At 35.5% G+C, this 14,713-nt stretch overlaps 1 protein-coding gene across 5 annotated transcripts in view; it reads left to right on the forward strand.

The window, feature by feature from the left end:
• Positions 1–3,147: 3,147 nt before the first annotated feature.
• Positions 3,148–14,713, forward strand: part of TMX3 (thioredoxin related transmembrane protein 3) — a 127,810-nt gene continuing 116,244 nt past the window's right edge. For 2 of the 5 annotated variants that reach the window (XM_016431706.2, XM_056823606.1), the window contains exons 1-3: positions 3,148–3,638; positions 4,974–5,028; positions 8,938–8,999. Coding sequence is in view for 1 of the 5 variants with exons in the window: in XM_007487772.3 (XP_007487834.1) it covers positions 3,593–3,638; positions 4,974–5,028 (101 nt within the window). In the remaining 4 variants the exon portion in view is untranslated. Of the gene's footprint in view, positions 3,639–3,933; positions 4,100–4,973; positions 5,029–8,937; positions 9,000–14,713 lie in introns of those variants that run through there. The other 3 variants (XM_056823604.1, XM_007487772.3, XM_016431707.2) reach the window with 3 other exon arrangements.

Here is a 14,713-nt window from a genome sequence, read left to right on the forward strand (position 1 = left end):
TCTTGAAACAAAACCTTTTCTTTCTGCAACTACTCAGAACTCTATTCCAATTGAAAACCAAATTTTAATGACTATATTGAAAGATGGCAATCATTGATCCTACTCAGTTCCTATTATTCCTTTCTGTCAAATGAAGAATAGGCTGAATGTGTGAATAAATCCTGTTCACCTACCCTCCTGTTGTCTTTTAGATGCTTTCTTTTTCTTTTGGCTCTTTAATTGTTCAAGCAAAAAAAGGGAATATTCACTATCAGTAGTTTAGCTGTCTAAAGTCTGTATGGTTTATGTTCATTCATAAAATTTATATAGATTTATATAATGATATATTTTTAGTGTACACCACATTATATATTATATAATATATGAAAATAGATTTATATAAAAACAATACTTTTTCTGAGTAGCAAGACACCTTTTTAAAAACATAGAACATATTTTATACTTTTGAAACATCACTTCTTTCATGTATTTCTTCAATATATAATGCCTTTTACAAAATTCTTTCTGTTTTACAATTTCCTCATGTACTTTTCATATATTATTGCTTGTTATCTTTATGTGAAATCCCTGATTATACATACCTCTAGTTAGCTTTTTTCAGGGAATTCTTGATTGGCAATGGATTATAGTATACTCATGGCCAATCATATGTTCCTTTTCTTTGCCTTCTGGGTAACCCTTAACTTCAGTTCTTTGGAGACTGGTAGTCAATCAGTCTCAGCCATATGTTGTCAAAAAGATGAGCTTTTGTTTTGGAAAGAAACTTTGGATCATGAAAAACTATAATGTTCTGGAAGTGATATAGTCTACTCTCTTCCTTTTCAATTTGGAAACCAACTGATTGAAGATCAAGCACTATTTGTCTAATTTATTTGTACTGATATACTGATGGAATGGGTTGTTTATTCAACTGCATGTTATGAAGGATCATAGGTATCTTTCATATGATTGGAAAATAAGATAGGTTGATTGATGATTTGGCAAGAACAGGGGAAAACTAATGTACAGCAATTTATTGTATCAACACAATATTAAGAGAATTAGAAGCCCTGCCATCCTTTATATACTGGGTAAAATCTCCATGTAGGATTTATGGGACACATGTTCTTATCAGGGCAGAGTAAAAAAAGACAGCATTTTTTTCACTGTTCCTAGAGACTCTACTTCTCAATGTCCAAGATTACATTAGAATTTTTGGTGGCCACACCTCATTCATGGTAAGCTTGCAATCTCAGGTTGACTAGAAGGCCATCTGTCTCTTTATTTCCTACCAAGATGAGCTGCTCTGGACTTTATCATGGTCTATTTCTTCTCTCTTCCACCCTTTTCAGTTTTCTTTTATGTGTTAGCTTCCCTTTTATAAAGCTCCTTAAAGACACAGGGATTGTCATCCCTTTCCCTTCTATTTGTATTCCCAGAACTTACCATGGTGCCCACTACATTGTGTTTAAAAAGTACTAGTTGACTGTCTTAAATCTATAGATCTTTTCCAAGTATCTAACTGGTATCTAACCACCTACACCATTCTAATGCCTCCACCATTCTGTACTGATATTTTTTTAACTGAAAATTTTTATTTAATTAATTTAGAATATTTTTCCATGGTTACATGCTGATGGGCAATTACACTGGGTTTCATATGTTATTGATTTTTTTTTAAAACCCTTAGAATCTTAGAATCAATATTGTGTATTGGTTCCAAGGCAGAAGAGTGGTAAGGTCTAGGCAATGGGGGTCAAGTGACTTGCCCAGGGTCACACAGCTGGGAAGTGGCTGAGGCCAGATTTGAACCTAGGACCTTCTGTCTCTAGGCCTAGTTCTCAATCCACTGAGCCATCCAGCTGCCCCTGGATTGATATATTTTTTAACCTAACTATAAGGTTAATTTATTAATCATTATTAAGTTTCATCTCATTAGATTTAGCCAAATACTCTAGTCGGTCAATTAATACTTGTGCTAGAAAATATATTATTGAAAAAGTGTTCCTTGGTTCATCTATACTGTCTTCTAACAATCTAATAAACAGTGATAATACTGTCTCATTTGACTAGAAGATTTTAAATTCATTTTTGTATATTTCCTAGAGGCTGGTACAGTGTGCTACAGGTTATCTTATTCATAATAAAAATAAAACAAGTAAAAGGCTTATGATTTGATATTTAGAAAATTACTTCCAAACACAGTATTATAGAATACCTAACCTGAAGAGTTGACAAGTGATGAGTATTACATTCATCTTCTGAAGATAATATGTACGTGAAAGCATAGATAGTGCAAAGGACAAAGAGACAGGGCAAAACTAAGTTCAAATACCAACTCAGATACTTAGCTACTCAGATACTTAGCTACCTGTGTGACACAGAGCAAGTTATTTATTTTAGGCATAGATAGTTTCTGATCTGTAAATCTACATCATAGTGAGGTTGAGGGGGGAGAGGGACATGAAAACTGTTTAAATCATAAATTCAATTGAGTATAAAGAAAACAAACATTAAAGGGTAGTGATGTATAAATACATTATCTAAAAAGTCTTAATTCATTATAGAAATTAACTTATATTCTTAGTAGAAACTACTCATATATAGTCTGGCCTGTTTCATAAGAATACACTGTGGGGGGCAGCTGGTGAGCCTAGCCCTTATCACCCACTCTTCTGCTGGTTCCAAGAGGGAAGGGAAGGATCTTTAAAAAAAAAAAAGAATACATTGTGGATATGTGAATGTTGACATTCTACCATTTGAAAAAGTATTTATGAAATAAAGATATATTTTTCAGGAGAAGGGGAAAAAGGCAGGCTTCAATTTTTTACACCTCTTCCCTTTTTCTCTGTGGGCCTTAACTGCTTCAGTGGTTTCTGGAAAGGCACAAATACAAGAACGCATTTATTTCAAAGGTAGGCTAAAACCTTAATGGAACTTAAAAATGAAGATGATCAGTTTAAAGGGCACTTTTAATAAATGCGATGGTTGGGGTACACTTCTAACATTCTGGGTCCCATGTCCCATGTACATGTCACCATCCAAGCATTCCTCCCATTCATTTGGATAAAAGGATATCATCGCTCTTATGAAAAGGCTTATCTATTTAAACGTACCAAGGCAGCTCAAAGCACACTAGTGGAATTAAGCAGACTGCTGAACGACAATTGTAGACAGGTTTAATCAGAAGCCTATATACAACTGAGCCCAGGCTGTTCTGGGTTCTCCCACTCTCCCCACCATTTGCTCTTCACCCACGACAGACTTTCGCTGCCCAGCACCCTTCCTATACCAGCACCCAGGTAACATGCTCGTGTACTACCAGAGGCAGTAAATAGTTGGAGAGAATTGGGGTAAGGGGCAGAAGGCGAGGGGAGCGGTGGAGCATGCGTGGAAGGAAGCATTCCACGCATGCTCAGCAGTCAGGGCAGCTTCCTGAGGCGATTAATAGCTGTGTTTCTCACACCTTCTCTTCTCTTCCGCGCAGTGACAGCCGAGCTTCCCCTTCCGGCAGCTGCTGCAGAGGCGGAGTGGCTTTTCCTCTCTGCTCAGTTCCGGACTAGCACCACTTCTTCCTTTACCCAAGGTCTCCGGTTCCTCTGCATTGGTGAAAATGAGAGTTAGAAACGCTCGGCAGATCCTGCTCTTCTGTGCGGCAGGTAACCGCGGGTTCTGGTCAGAAAGGAGGCTTCTGGACTGGGAAGAGATGGAGGACTGGGCTTGTCCCCTCCTTTGCCCATCTGCTGAGGGCGGGAGGGGGCAGGGATGGAGGCCGAGGTGAAATATTGTGGGGGGAGGGGAGGGGATTGAGGAAGCGCGTGCGCACACCCTGAAAGCTGGTTGCCGTTGCGTGGTCCCGGCGGGGGAGGGAGGAGCTGGAGGGGAGGGGGTGATTGCACAGTGGGTTACTCCACAGGTCTCCATCCCACTTCCAGCTAAGGCCCTAGCTGCTGTGCATCCCATCACTCACCCGACTGAACCTAGGTCCCTTCTCAACCTACCTGCCCATCATATTTTCTTGAGATACATCCTCCAAAGAGAAGCATTATAGCGTAACGGAAAGAGCTTTGGCTTTGTTAATCATAGTCATTACGTTTAAATCTCGGTGGTGTGACTTTAGGTATGTCACTCCATCCCTACCCTTCGTTTCTCCCTCTGAAAAATAAGAGTTTTATTGAATATTTTGTAAGCACCCAACTCAGAGGCCTTTTTTCCCCTCCCCCACCCCCACTTCCTGTGTTTTGCCTATGGTAGGTGCTTAATAAAGGTATTGCATTGAATTCTGGGGCTACATCTTGTGAAAGGATGAGGTCTCTTCTTTTGGTTTAACATGGAGGTTGAAGAGTAGAAGGAATGTAGGTGGATTCGAATCCCATGAGAGTGAGTCCAGGTAATAAACAACCTGCTAACTTGAAGCAAAACCTCACCATAGCTTCTTAGGCCCTTAGTGTGGTCTTACTACCAAGAAGAGTTAACTGTATATATGGCTGGGGAGGAATATGTGTAGGAGAATATGCCAGCATGGGTATTGAATTTATATATGCTTATTGGGGAGCGGAAATGGCAATATATATCAGTGAGTTGATTCAGGTCTCTGGTGAACTTGATTCTATAAAGTTGTAATTTTTTTAAATACCCCAAATTATTTTCTTCAATTAAAAGAAGGGAAAATTTAATAAGGGCAAGTTGTATGAAGGGCTTTAATAGTTTGGTGGTCAAAGAAACTGGAGGAAAAATCGGGTTGTATATTTTTGGAAACAGAAACAAAGGACACAACTGCCACTTATCCATAGAAATGATGCACAAGTACAATGTAGAGTGGCTTAAAAATATTTTTGTACTGAATGAACTCACACTGTATATTCTAGTTGTATACTATAATGAATTAAGATTTCTGCTCACTGTGGTTGATGGAGCTTTTTGGCAAAAGATATTACTTTGCCTTAAAATACAAAGTCAGCATATATATGTTGTGTTCCTCTTCTATTTTTCAGTTGCTATACTTGGTCAGACTTTGGATGCACATTTTGTGGAAGAGTTAGATGAATCGTGAGTATATGGATATATATATATACATATACATAATTTAAAAATATTTACTATTATCTGTTTAGTGTTTCCTTAACATAGATATCTTTGTAACAATAGACAAACACATAACCTGATACATCTGAATAAAAGCATTTTTGGGAGGCCTGGTGCTGGGGGCCATCAGTCCAGGACACCTTGACAGAGTCACGTGTAGTAGCCGGGGAGACCACAGAGTGGTCCTTGGCGAGATGTGACTGACTGCCCACTCTATCCCCCTTGCATGACCTCTTTCATCAATGCCCCTTACCTATGAATTGACATGATTATTTTTCCCCCTAGTCTCAAAAGAAATAATGCAAGAGCAAAACACCTGTACCCTAATTCTCCAAAACATCACCAAAAGATCAGACCCTCAAACCCAATCCCAAAAGACTATCATGGGTTAACTTTTATTTAGGTGCATAATCCCCAGTGAAACCGAAGCTACAAGCCAAGCCCAAAACTTTCTCATGAAGCCAGCACACAAGTCAACCATAGAGGCCCATACAATATGTACAGGTACAATACAAGTACACTAAGCTTCAATATGCCTCAGTGACTCAATTACACAAATCAGTAACTCAGACTCCCTATAACATGTAAGTTATAGAAAGATTACATAGTTATAAATTTAAGTGGTGATTTGTTGAAGAAATTATTTCATTTAAAAAATAGAGCCATTGGCTGTTTACATACATGTAATTCTCTTAATTACAAACCTTTTTGGAACTCATAATAAATTTTCTCCTAAAAATAATATTATTGACTTTAGGATCACAAAAACCTATTTAACTGTTAGTATAATTGAAGTATACTATTGCTACTATGACTTCTTTGGGCCTCAATTTCCTGAGCTTAAAATGAGAGTTGAACTGGATTATTTCTGATTGTGCTTTCATCTTTTAAGTTATGATCCTAGAATAATAAATGGCAAAATACTAGATTAAGACTCACTCAACAAGCATTTATGAAATATTTATTATATTGTAGGCACTGTGTTAAGTGCTGAAGACAAAAGTACAAAGTTTTCTTCCATGCCCTCAAAGTTCTTACATTTTAATAGAGAGTTGCAACATGTACATAGATAGCTAAATATAGGATATATGCAGAATTGCTACAAGCTAATGCAGAAGTATAGGGGAGTGGGGCAGGTTGGGCTAGCAACCTGGAAATATTTCCTGAAATGGGTGGCTATTAAGCAGAAATGTGGAGGGAGATAGAATATCCAAGATGCAGAAATGAAGGAGGGTATTCCAGGCATGGAGGACAGAACAGAAACTTATTTTTTTTTATGAGAAATTTAACAAATGGGTCACTTAGTCTGGAGTATAGACGATATAAAGTAGATTAAGATGTAATTAACCTATGAGGTAGACTCGAGCCAGATTATAAAGAAATGTTGTTCAGAAGAGTTTATATTTTATCCCAGAAAAATTTCTTTAACTTCTATTTTAATATCAAACTGGTAGTTGGGTGGGGAGAGAGAGAATCTTAATTATGAGGCTATTGGAGTAGTTCAGGAAAGAGCCTGGACTATGGTGGTTATGGTATAACTGTATAGAAACCAAGTCAAGGCTTGGTTTTTTTGCCTTTTCTAAGTGCTAAGCACTGCATTAAACTTCAGGAATACAAAAAAAAAAAGACAAAAGGGTTTCTTCTCCAAAGAAACTCACAATCTTAATTGTGGAAACAAAGATATGGTCAGGAAAAATTGAAGGTAATCACAGAGGTAAGGCACTAGCATTAAGATGGGCTAGGAGAGGCTTCTTGAAGAAATCAGAATTTTAGCTGAGACTTGAAGGAAGCCAGGATAGCCAAGAGAGGGAGAAGAACAAAGAGGCCACTGTTACCAAACTGTAGAATTCTTGGAAGGGAGTAAAGTGTAAGAAGACTGGAATGATAGGAAGGGGCAAGGTTTTTTTTTTATTTTTTTGATATTGACAAATATTTATTATATGCATAAAAAAAGCTTTTAGACAAGGTACCATATACTTCTCAAGTCACTCAAGGAACTTTTTTCTATGAATGAAGGAAGGGGAGGGCAGCAAATTTCTCAAGAGAAAGGAAGAAAGGTAAGAATGCTGGTGGTCTTCAGTGGATGAGAGTAGCTGGAGTGACTGAGTTAGTGTCAAAATGTAGGGAGATAAAAGTCAAGGTAAACAGGTTGAACTTTATCCTTCAAAGTAATGGGAAACCTCAAAACCTATTGAAGTAGGATTGACAGTAGCAGTAAAGAAAGATCATGGGGAAGAGTAAGAATCCGGCTTCTATTTCTTAAAAGAGGTGGGTTGGAAGGGACAGAAAAGAACTAGAACCAGTGAGCCAAGTTTTGGAGATCAGACAAGTTATTGTAATGAAAATTTCCAAATTTCTATTATAACAAAATATGATGGTTTGGAAGGCAGGTTCTCAGTCAGAAAACATCTTCAAAGACAATGTGAATTACAACTTGTTGGGGACTTTTAATTTTTATTACTAATAAACATAAAAAGCCCTTCCAAACCTAAAACAAAATATGTAAACACAAAAAAGTGGACTTTATATGAAACCAGGAATGCTAGCTTCATACCATTTTCTTTAAGTATAAAATTCTTTACTTTCATTTCAAAACATTTGTCATGCTATTTGAACTTTGCTTCCTTTGTGTGAATTTACAATATTGCAAAATGGCCATTAAGACATCATTATTGCTAAACCCAACCTCTCATTTCTCCTCCAAAAACAATGTTGAGAGGATTTCTAACACCAACAAAATTAATCCCCATGTTGGGATTAATCACCGTAGTCTGTCAAAAAAAATATAGGTTTCTTTATCCATTCAAGTCCATCTCTTCTGTCTCAAAACTTGGTTGTCCAGTTTTTTTCATTACTTTCAGCATTATTTCTCTTTACATTGTTGATTTTAATTCTTGATTCTGCTCATTTCACTTAGCATCAGTTCACACTACCAGGATTCTTTTTACATTTCTCTGGATTCCTTTGTTTCTATTCCAAACTTCACACTCAGTTCTGGTCTTTCCATCAAGAATGCCTGAAAATCTTCTACTGAATCAAATGTCCATTTTTTCCCATACAGGATTATGCCGAGTTTTGAAGGATAAATTATTCTAGGTTGTAAACCCAGGTCTTTTGCTTCTCTAAATATTGCATTCCAAGATCTCCTCTCATTTACTGTTGAAGCTGCAAAGTCTTGTGTGATCCTAATTGTAACTCCTTGGTATTTGAACTGTTTCATTCTTGATTCTTGCAATATTATCTCCTTGATATGGGAATTCTGAATCTTAACTATGACATTCCTGGGAGTTTTCATTTGAAGATTTCTTATAGGAGGTGATCTATGGATTCTTTCAATTTTTACTCTTCCTTCTGGTCCTAATAAATCTGGGCAGTTTTCAGTTATGATTTCTTGAAAAATAGTATCTAAGCTTTTTACTAGGTCAGTGTTTTCAGGGAGCCCAATAATTTTAATATTATCTCTTCTTGACCAGTTTTCTAAATCAGTTGTTTTTGATACCAGATATCTTACATTTTCTTCTTCTAGTTTTTCAATCTTTTGATTTTGTTCCAATATTTCTTGCTGTCTTGAGGAGTCATTGATTTCTGTTTGATCTATTCTTGCTTCCAAGAACTCTACTTTTTGGGCAAGGCTTTCCACATTCTCTTCTAAGCTATTTAATTTACTTCCAATTCTTTCCTCTAGGACTCATATTTCACTTTTTATCTCTTCTTTCATTTGTTCTAAGAATTGATGAAATTCTTGTGGAAAATTTATTTTTTCCTTAAAGTCTCTAGTTAGAGTTGTTATAGAGTTGTTCATTCCTTCATCTTGAGGATCTCTGGTTTTGATTCTGGATGTTATTTTCATCTTTAATTTATTCGTCTCTCCAGGTTTTGTTCCTGAAATGGGATTTTCTCCTGGAACTGAGTTATGACACAGATAGACCTTCTGGGTATGTTGACTGCTTATGTTGGGTCTTATCTTGGAGCCCATGTGTTCTGGCACTGACCTTCACATCCTAAGATTAGGCCTCTTTGGATTTTTAAAAGTTCAGAACTGGATCTAAAGGATCTACTGTCAGGAACCTCAGAGTTCTTGGGACTGGACTATACTGTTTTGATAGCTATGGACAGCTACTTTTCTCAGTAGAGTAGATAGTTTGAAATTCCACGACAGTTTGAATCCTAGATGATAACTTTTTGGAAATGTTCAAGAAAGAATTCTTGTCCAGAAATGAGATGACCTCTTCCAACTATGATTCTAATTTCACACAGTAGAAGCCAGAATTCCAACTCAGGTTTTAAATTTGATTTCCAGTCCTTCATCCACTTTACCATGTACTTGCTTCTTGCCCTCTCATTTTATAGTGAGAAAAAGCAAAATTCGCTTCACTCAAGAATCAGTCTATTAATTTCTGTAAGATTAGTTCAAGATTTGGCTGTATAGATATTTCTCTCACTCGCAAGGTTTTAAAGAGCTTTAAAATTTTACATTTGATACTAGAGGCAATAGGGAGCCACTGCATTTTATTGAATAGGGGGTGATGGCAGCTGGATAGCTCAGTGGATTGAAAGCCAGGCCTAGAGATGGGAGGTCTGAGGTTCAAATCTGGCCTCAGACACTTCTCAGCTGTGTGACCCTGGGCAAGTCACTTGACCCCCACAGCCTAGCCCTTTCCATTCTTCTGCCTTGGAACCACTATGTACAGTATTGATTCTAAGGTGGAAGGTAAGGGTTTAAAAAAAAAAATCAAACTGAATAGAGGTGTGCTCATTGTGTTTCAATTACAGGGATACAAATTAAGCAAAAGATAGTTCTTGCTGTCAAGGAGCTTATAGTCTAATGGAAACAACATGAAAACAATTGTGATGATAAGATATACAGGTTGAATTGGAGTTAGTATTAATGAGGATCAGGAAAGGCTTTTTGGAGAAGATGGTATTTTAACTGACACTTGAAGGAAGCCAAAAAAGCAGGAGATAAGAGATGAAAATGACTGAACAAGTTTGCCTTTTACATCTTCATTCCAAGGATATTCCTTATGGTAAACAAAGAGGGACAATAAAACTCTTTAGTAAAGCTAATCAAAAATCAGCTGAATATGAAAGTATTTGCAGTGTTCACAACTATTTTTCTTCATGTCTGCAAAGAAGGCTGGAAGATGCCTTTTTCATCTCCCAGGGTCAATTTAGCTCATTATGATTTCACTGCTTTAAGGGTGTGTGTGTGTGCATATATATTTTTCAAAATGCTAACAGTTATATACATTTTAGCTGTTAGCATAACTATTTTTGGTTCTGTACATATCTGTGTGCAACAGTTAATGTGCTCCCCATATTTATTCTTTTTTATCATACAGTAATATTCTATTACATTTATGTACCACAATTTGTATAGTCATTCTCTGACTGATATTCATCTACTTGGTTTCCAGTTCTTTGCAACCAAAAAAAAATGCTATTACAAACCAAATATTTTGGTTTACATGAAACTTTTATTTTTAATCTATCTCTGATCTTCTTGATGTATATGGCTAGCAGTGAGATCTCTGGACCAAAAGCTATGAGCATCTTAGTCATTATTGAAAAACAATTCAGATTTACTTTCTAGAATGATTTGACCAGTTCACAACTATACCATGTATTAATGTGATTATCTTTTTTTTTTTCAATGTTGGACTTAAAAACCAGATAAATGAGCATTTTCATATCTAAAAGAGACGAGGAAAAGGAAATTGCAAATGAAACTTTGACTCTGAGATTTCTTTTTCTTTTAGATATAAAACATAGAGCATATAATTTTCTTTTTTTTTCTCCATCAAAGGTATTTTATTTTCCCAATTACATGGAATAACAATTTTCAACATATATTCTCTAAATAATAAGATTCAAATAGTCTCCCTATCTCCCTTTCTTCCCCTATACATGTATTATCATGCCAGATATACTTCCATATTTGTATTGTGGTAAGAGAATACTCACAAAAAAACAAAACCCCAAAATGAAACCATAAATACATTGATGTGAAAAATAGTATGCTTTGATCTGCATCTGAGTCCAGTAGTTCTTTCTCTGGAGGAAGATAGTATTCTTTGTCATAAATCCTTCAGAATTGTCCTGGATCATTTTATTGCTGAGATTAGCCAAGTCTTTTGCAGTTTTTTATAATATAGTTTTGCTGTCACTGTGTACAGTGTTCTCCCAGCTCTGCTTATTTCACTTTGCATTAGTTCATGCAGATCTTTCCAACTTTTTCTGAAATCGTCTTACTTCTTTTTATAGCACAATAATATTCCATAACTATCATATACCAGAATTTGTTCAGCCATTCCCCAATTAATGAACATTTTCTTAGTTTCCAATTCTTTACCATCACAAGAAGAATTGCTATAAATATTTTTGTACCAGCAGGACCTTTCCCCTTTTTTTATGATCTCTTTGGGATACAGACCCTTTAGTGGTATTACTGGATCAAAAGGTATGCATTCTTTTATAGTCCTTTTGGCATAGTTTGTGTAGTAGTTTTATTGGAACAGCACTGAATCAGTCCATTAATTTAGGTGAGATTGTCATTTTTTATTATATTAGCTTGATTTACCCCTGAGTTATTAATATTTTTCAAATTGTTTAGATCTGACTTATTTGAATAACAAGTGTTTGTTACCTGTGTTTGTCTTGGCAAACGGATTCTCAGATATTTTATATCATTTAGACTTAATTTGAATGAAATTTCTCTTCCTGTCTCTTGCTGCTGAAAAGTATAGGTAATATCTAGAACTGCCAATGATTTTTAGGGCTTATATTTATCCTGTAACTTTACTAATGTTATTAATTATCTTAACTGGTTTTTTAGTTGATTCTCAAAGTATACCATCATATCGTCTGCAAAGAGTGATAGTTTGGTTTCCTTACTGCCTACTTTAATTCCTTCAATTTCTTTTTCTTATTGCTAAAACTAGCATAACTAATACAATATTAAATAATAGTAGTGATAATGGGTATCCTTGCCTCACCCCTGATCTTAGTGGGAAAGCATTTGGCTTATTTCCATTATAAATGATACTTGCTAATGGTTTTAGGTTGATACTTATAGACCATTTTTTGCTATGCTTTCTAGTGTTTTTAATAGAAATGGGTGTTGTAGATTGTTGAAAGATTTTTATGCATTTGTTGAGATAATCATGTGATTTCTGTTAGTTTTTGCTATTGCTTTGGTCAGATATACTGATAGTTTTCCTAAAATATTAATCCAGCCCTGCATACCTGGTATAAGTTCCATCTGGTCATAGTGAATGATTCTTGTGATATATTGCTATAGACTCCTTACTAGTATTTCATTTAAAAAATTTCATTTATATTCTTTAAGGAAATTTGCTTTAATTTTCTCTGTTTTTGATCTTCCTGGCTTAGGTATCAGCACCATATTTGTGTCATAAAAAGTATTTGGTAGGATTTCTTCTTAGTTACTATAGTACTGGGATCCATTGTTCTTTAAATGTTTGATAGAATTCACTTGTGAATCCATCTGGTCCTGGGGATTTTTTATTAGGGAGTTCATTTTTTTATTTTCTTTGTAAGAGATAGGATTTTTTAAATATTCTATTTCCTCTTTTGGTAGTATGGACAGTTTATAGTTTCATTTAGATTGTCAGATTTATTGTCATATAATTGGACAAAATAACTCCTAATGATTGCTTTAATTTCTTTATTGGTGGTGAATTCACCCTTTTCATTTTTGATATTTATTTAACTTTCCTTTTTAAAATCAATTTAAATAGTGCTGTATTTTTTAAAATAAAACCAACTCATAGCTTTATTCTTTAATTCAATGCTTCTCCTATTTTCAAATTTATTAATTATCACATTATGATCTGAAAAGTATCCATTTATTGTTTTTGGTTTTCCACATTTGGTTGTGAAGTTTTTATGCCCTAGTACATAGTCAGTTTATATATAAATGTCATGTACTGCTGAAAAGTTCAGTTCTCTTTGGAGATTTGTTAGTTTTAACTTTTCTTACATTTCATTCACTTCCTTCACTTTTTTATTTTTTATTTTGGGATAGATTCATCTAGTTCTATGAGGGAGAAATTGAGGTTCCCCATGAGGATAATTTTACTCTCTTCTTAAGCCCATTTAATTTCTTCTTTAAAAAGGTGGAGGCTATACCATTTGCTGCATATATTTTTAGCATTGATATTATTTCATTATCTATGGTACCTTTTATCAAGATATAGTTTCCTTACTTATCTCTTTTATTAGATCTGTTTTTGCTTTAGCTTTGTCTGAGATCATGATGATTACTCCTTTTTTAATTTCAGATGAAGCATAATAAATTTTGTACCAACCCCATACCTTTACTCTGCCTCAGATGTGTTTCTGGTATCATAGGATTCTAGTTTTTAATCCACTCTGCTATCTGCTTCTGTTTTTTTTTTTTTTTTGAATGAGTTCATCCTGTTTTCATTCACGGTTATGATTACCAACTCTCTATTCCTCTCCATCTTATTTTCTTCTTTTGATCTTGCTCTTTCTCTCTTCTTTCACTCTGCCCCTCCTCTTAAGTGTTTTGCTTTTTTAAAAACCATCCCCTTTCTCTTATCCCCTTTTTCTCTATAGGGTAAGGCAGAATTCTATACCCAAATGATATGGTTGTTATTCTCTCCCTGAGCCAGTTCTGAAGAGAGTAAGCTTTAAGATTTAAGCATTGCCTGTCATCACCTTCATCCTTCCCTCCAATGTAATAATATATTTAATTTTGTGCCTCTTAAAAGTAGGATAATTCTAATTCTCCCTTCCTTTTTCTCTCAGTGCAATCCTGTTTTTCATCCCTTGATTTTTTTGCATATTATGTCATCATAAATCAATTTACTTCCAACACTCTCTGTCTATGTACATTCCTAATTGCTCTAATCTTGATAAAAAAATTTAAGAGTTACAAATATCATCTGTAAAAATGAATTCTTTAATTTCTTTACTTTAATGGGGGACCTGCAGGTCCTCTTACCATAGAGATGTGTAGGGATTAACCAGTCCACAGTGACAAGAAGTAGGAAGCGAGGAGCCCCATACTGAGACAGTGACAGTTGCAGGCTGTCTGTTGCTGACAGGGGAGTCAGTTGCTGAGAGTTAGGGCTGGCAGTTGTGGTGAAGGTAGTTGGGAAGGTAGTTGCAGCATGAGTTGGTTGTTGGGGGTTGGTTGCTTGGTGATGTGATTGGCATTTAGTTGCTGGAGTATGAAGGCAGGCCTGTGCTTATTGAGAAGGCTTTTGGCTTTAGCTTTTAAAGACCTTTTTGCCTCTGGGATCTCTTCAGAACAGGAAGTCTGTCTCATAGGCAAGGATCTGCTGTCATTTGGCTACTGACAGTTTGGGCTGCTATAAGAAAACTGATTGAAGGAGTGAGTGAGTGGTGGCCATCCAGTATTTTAGGGAGTTGGGTAGTTAGTGAATCATTTATAGATATTGTAGGTTAGATAGTTCTGGTATTTGCCAGGCAAGAAGAAGGTATCCTCAGAAAACAGTTAGAGGTAGTTATTAGGAATTATAGGTATATTTATAGGGTACAAGACTAGTAATCTCTCTTTCCTCTTTTCTATCTTTCCCTCCTTTACTATATTCTTTTACTATCTCTGTTTTAATTAAACTAAATTGTTAATTGTTAAAAG

The sequence above is a fragment of the Monodelphis domestica genome, chromosome 3 (genome assembly GCF_027887165.1).
Source record: "Monodelphis domestica isolate mMonDom1 chromosome 3, mMonDom1.pri, whole genome shotgun sequence".
Lineage (NCBI taxonomy): Eukaryota > Metazoa > Chordata > Mammalia > Didelphimorphia > Didelphidae > Monodelphis > Monodelphis domestica.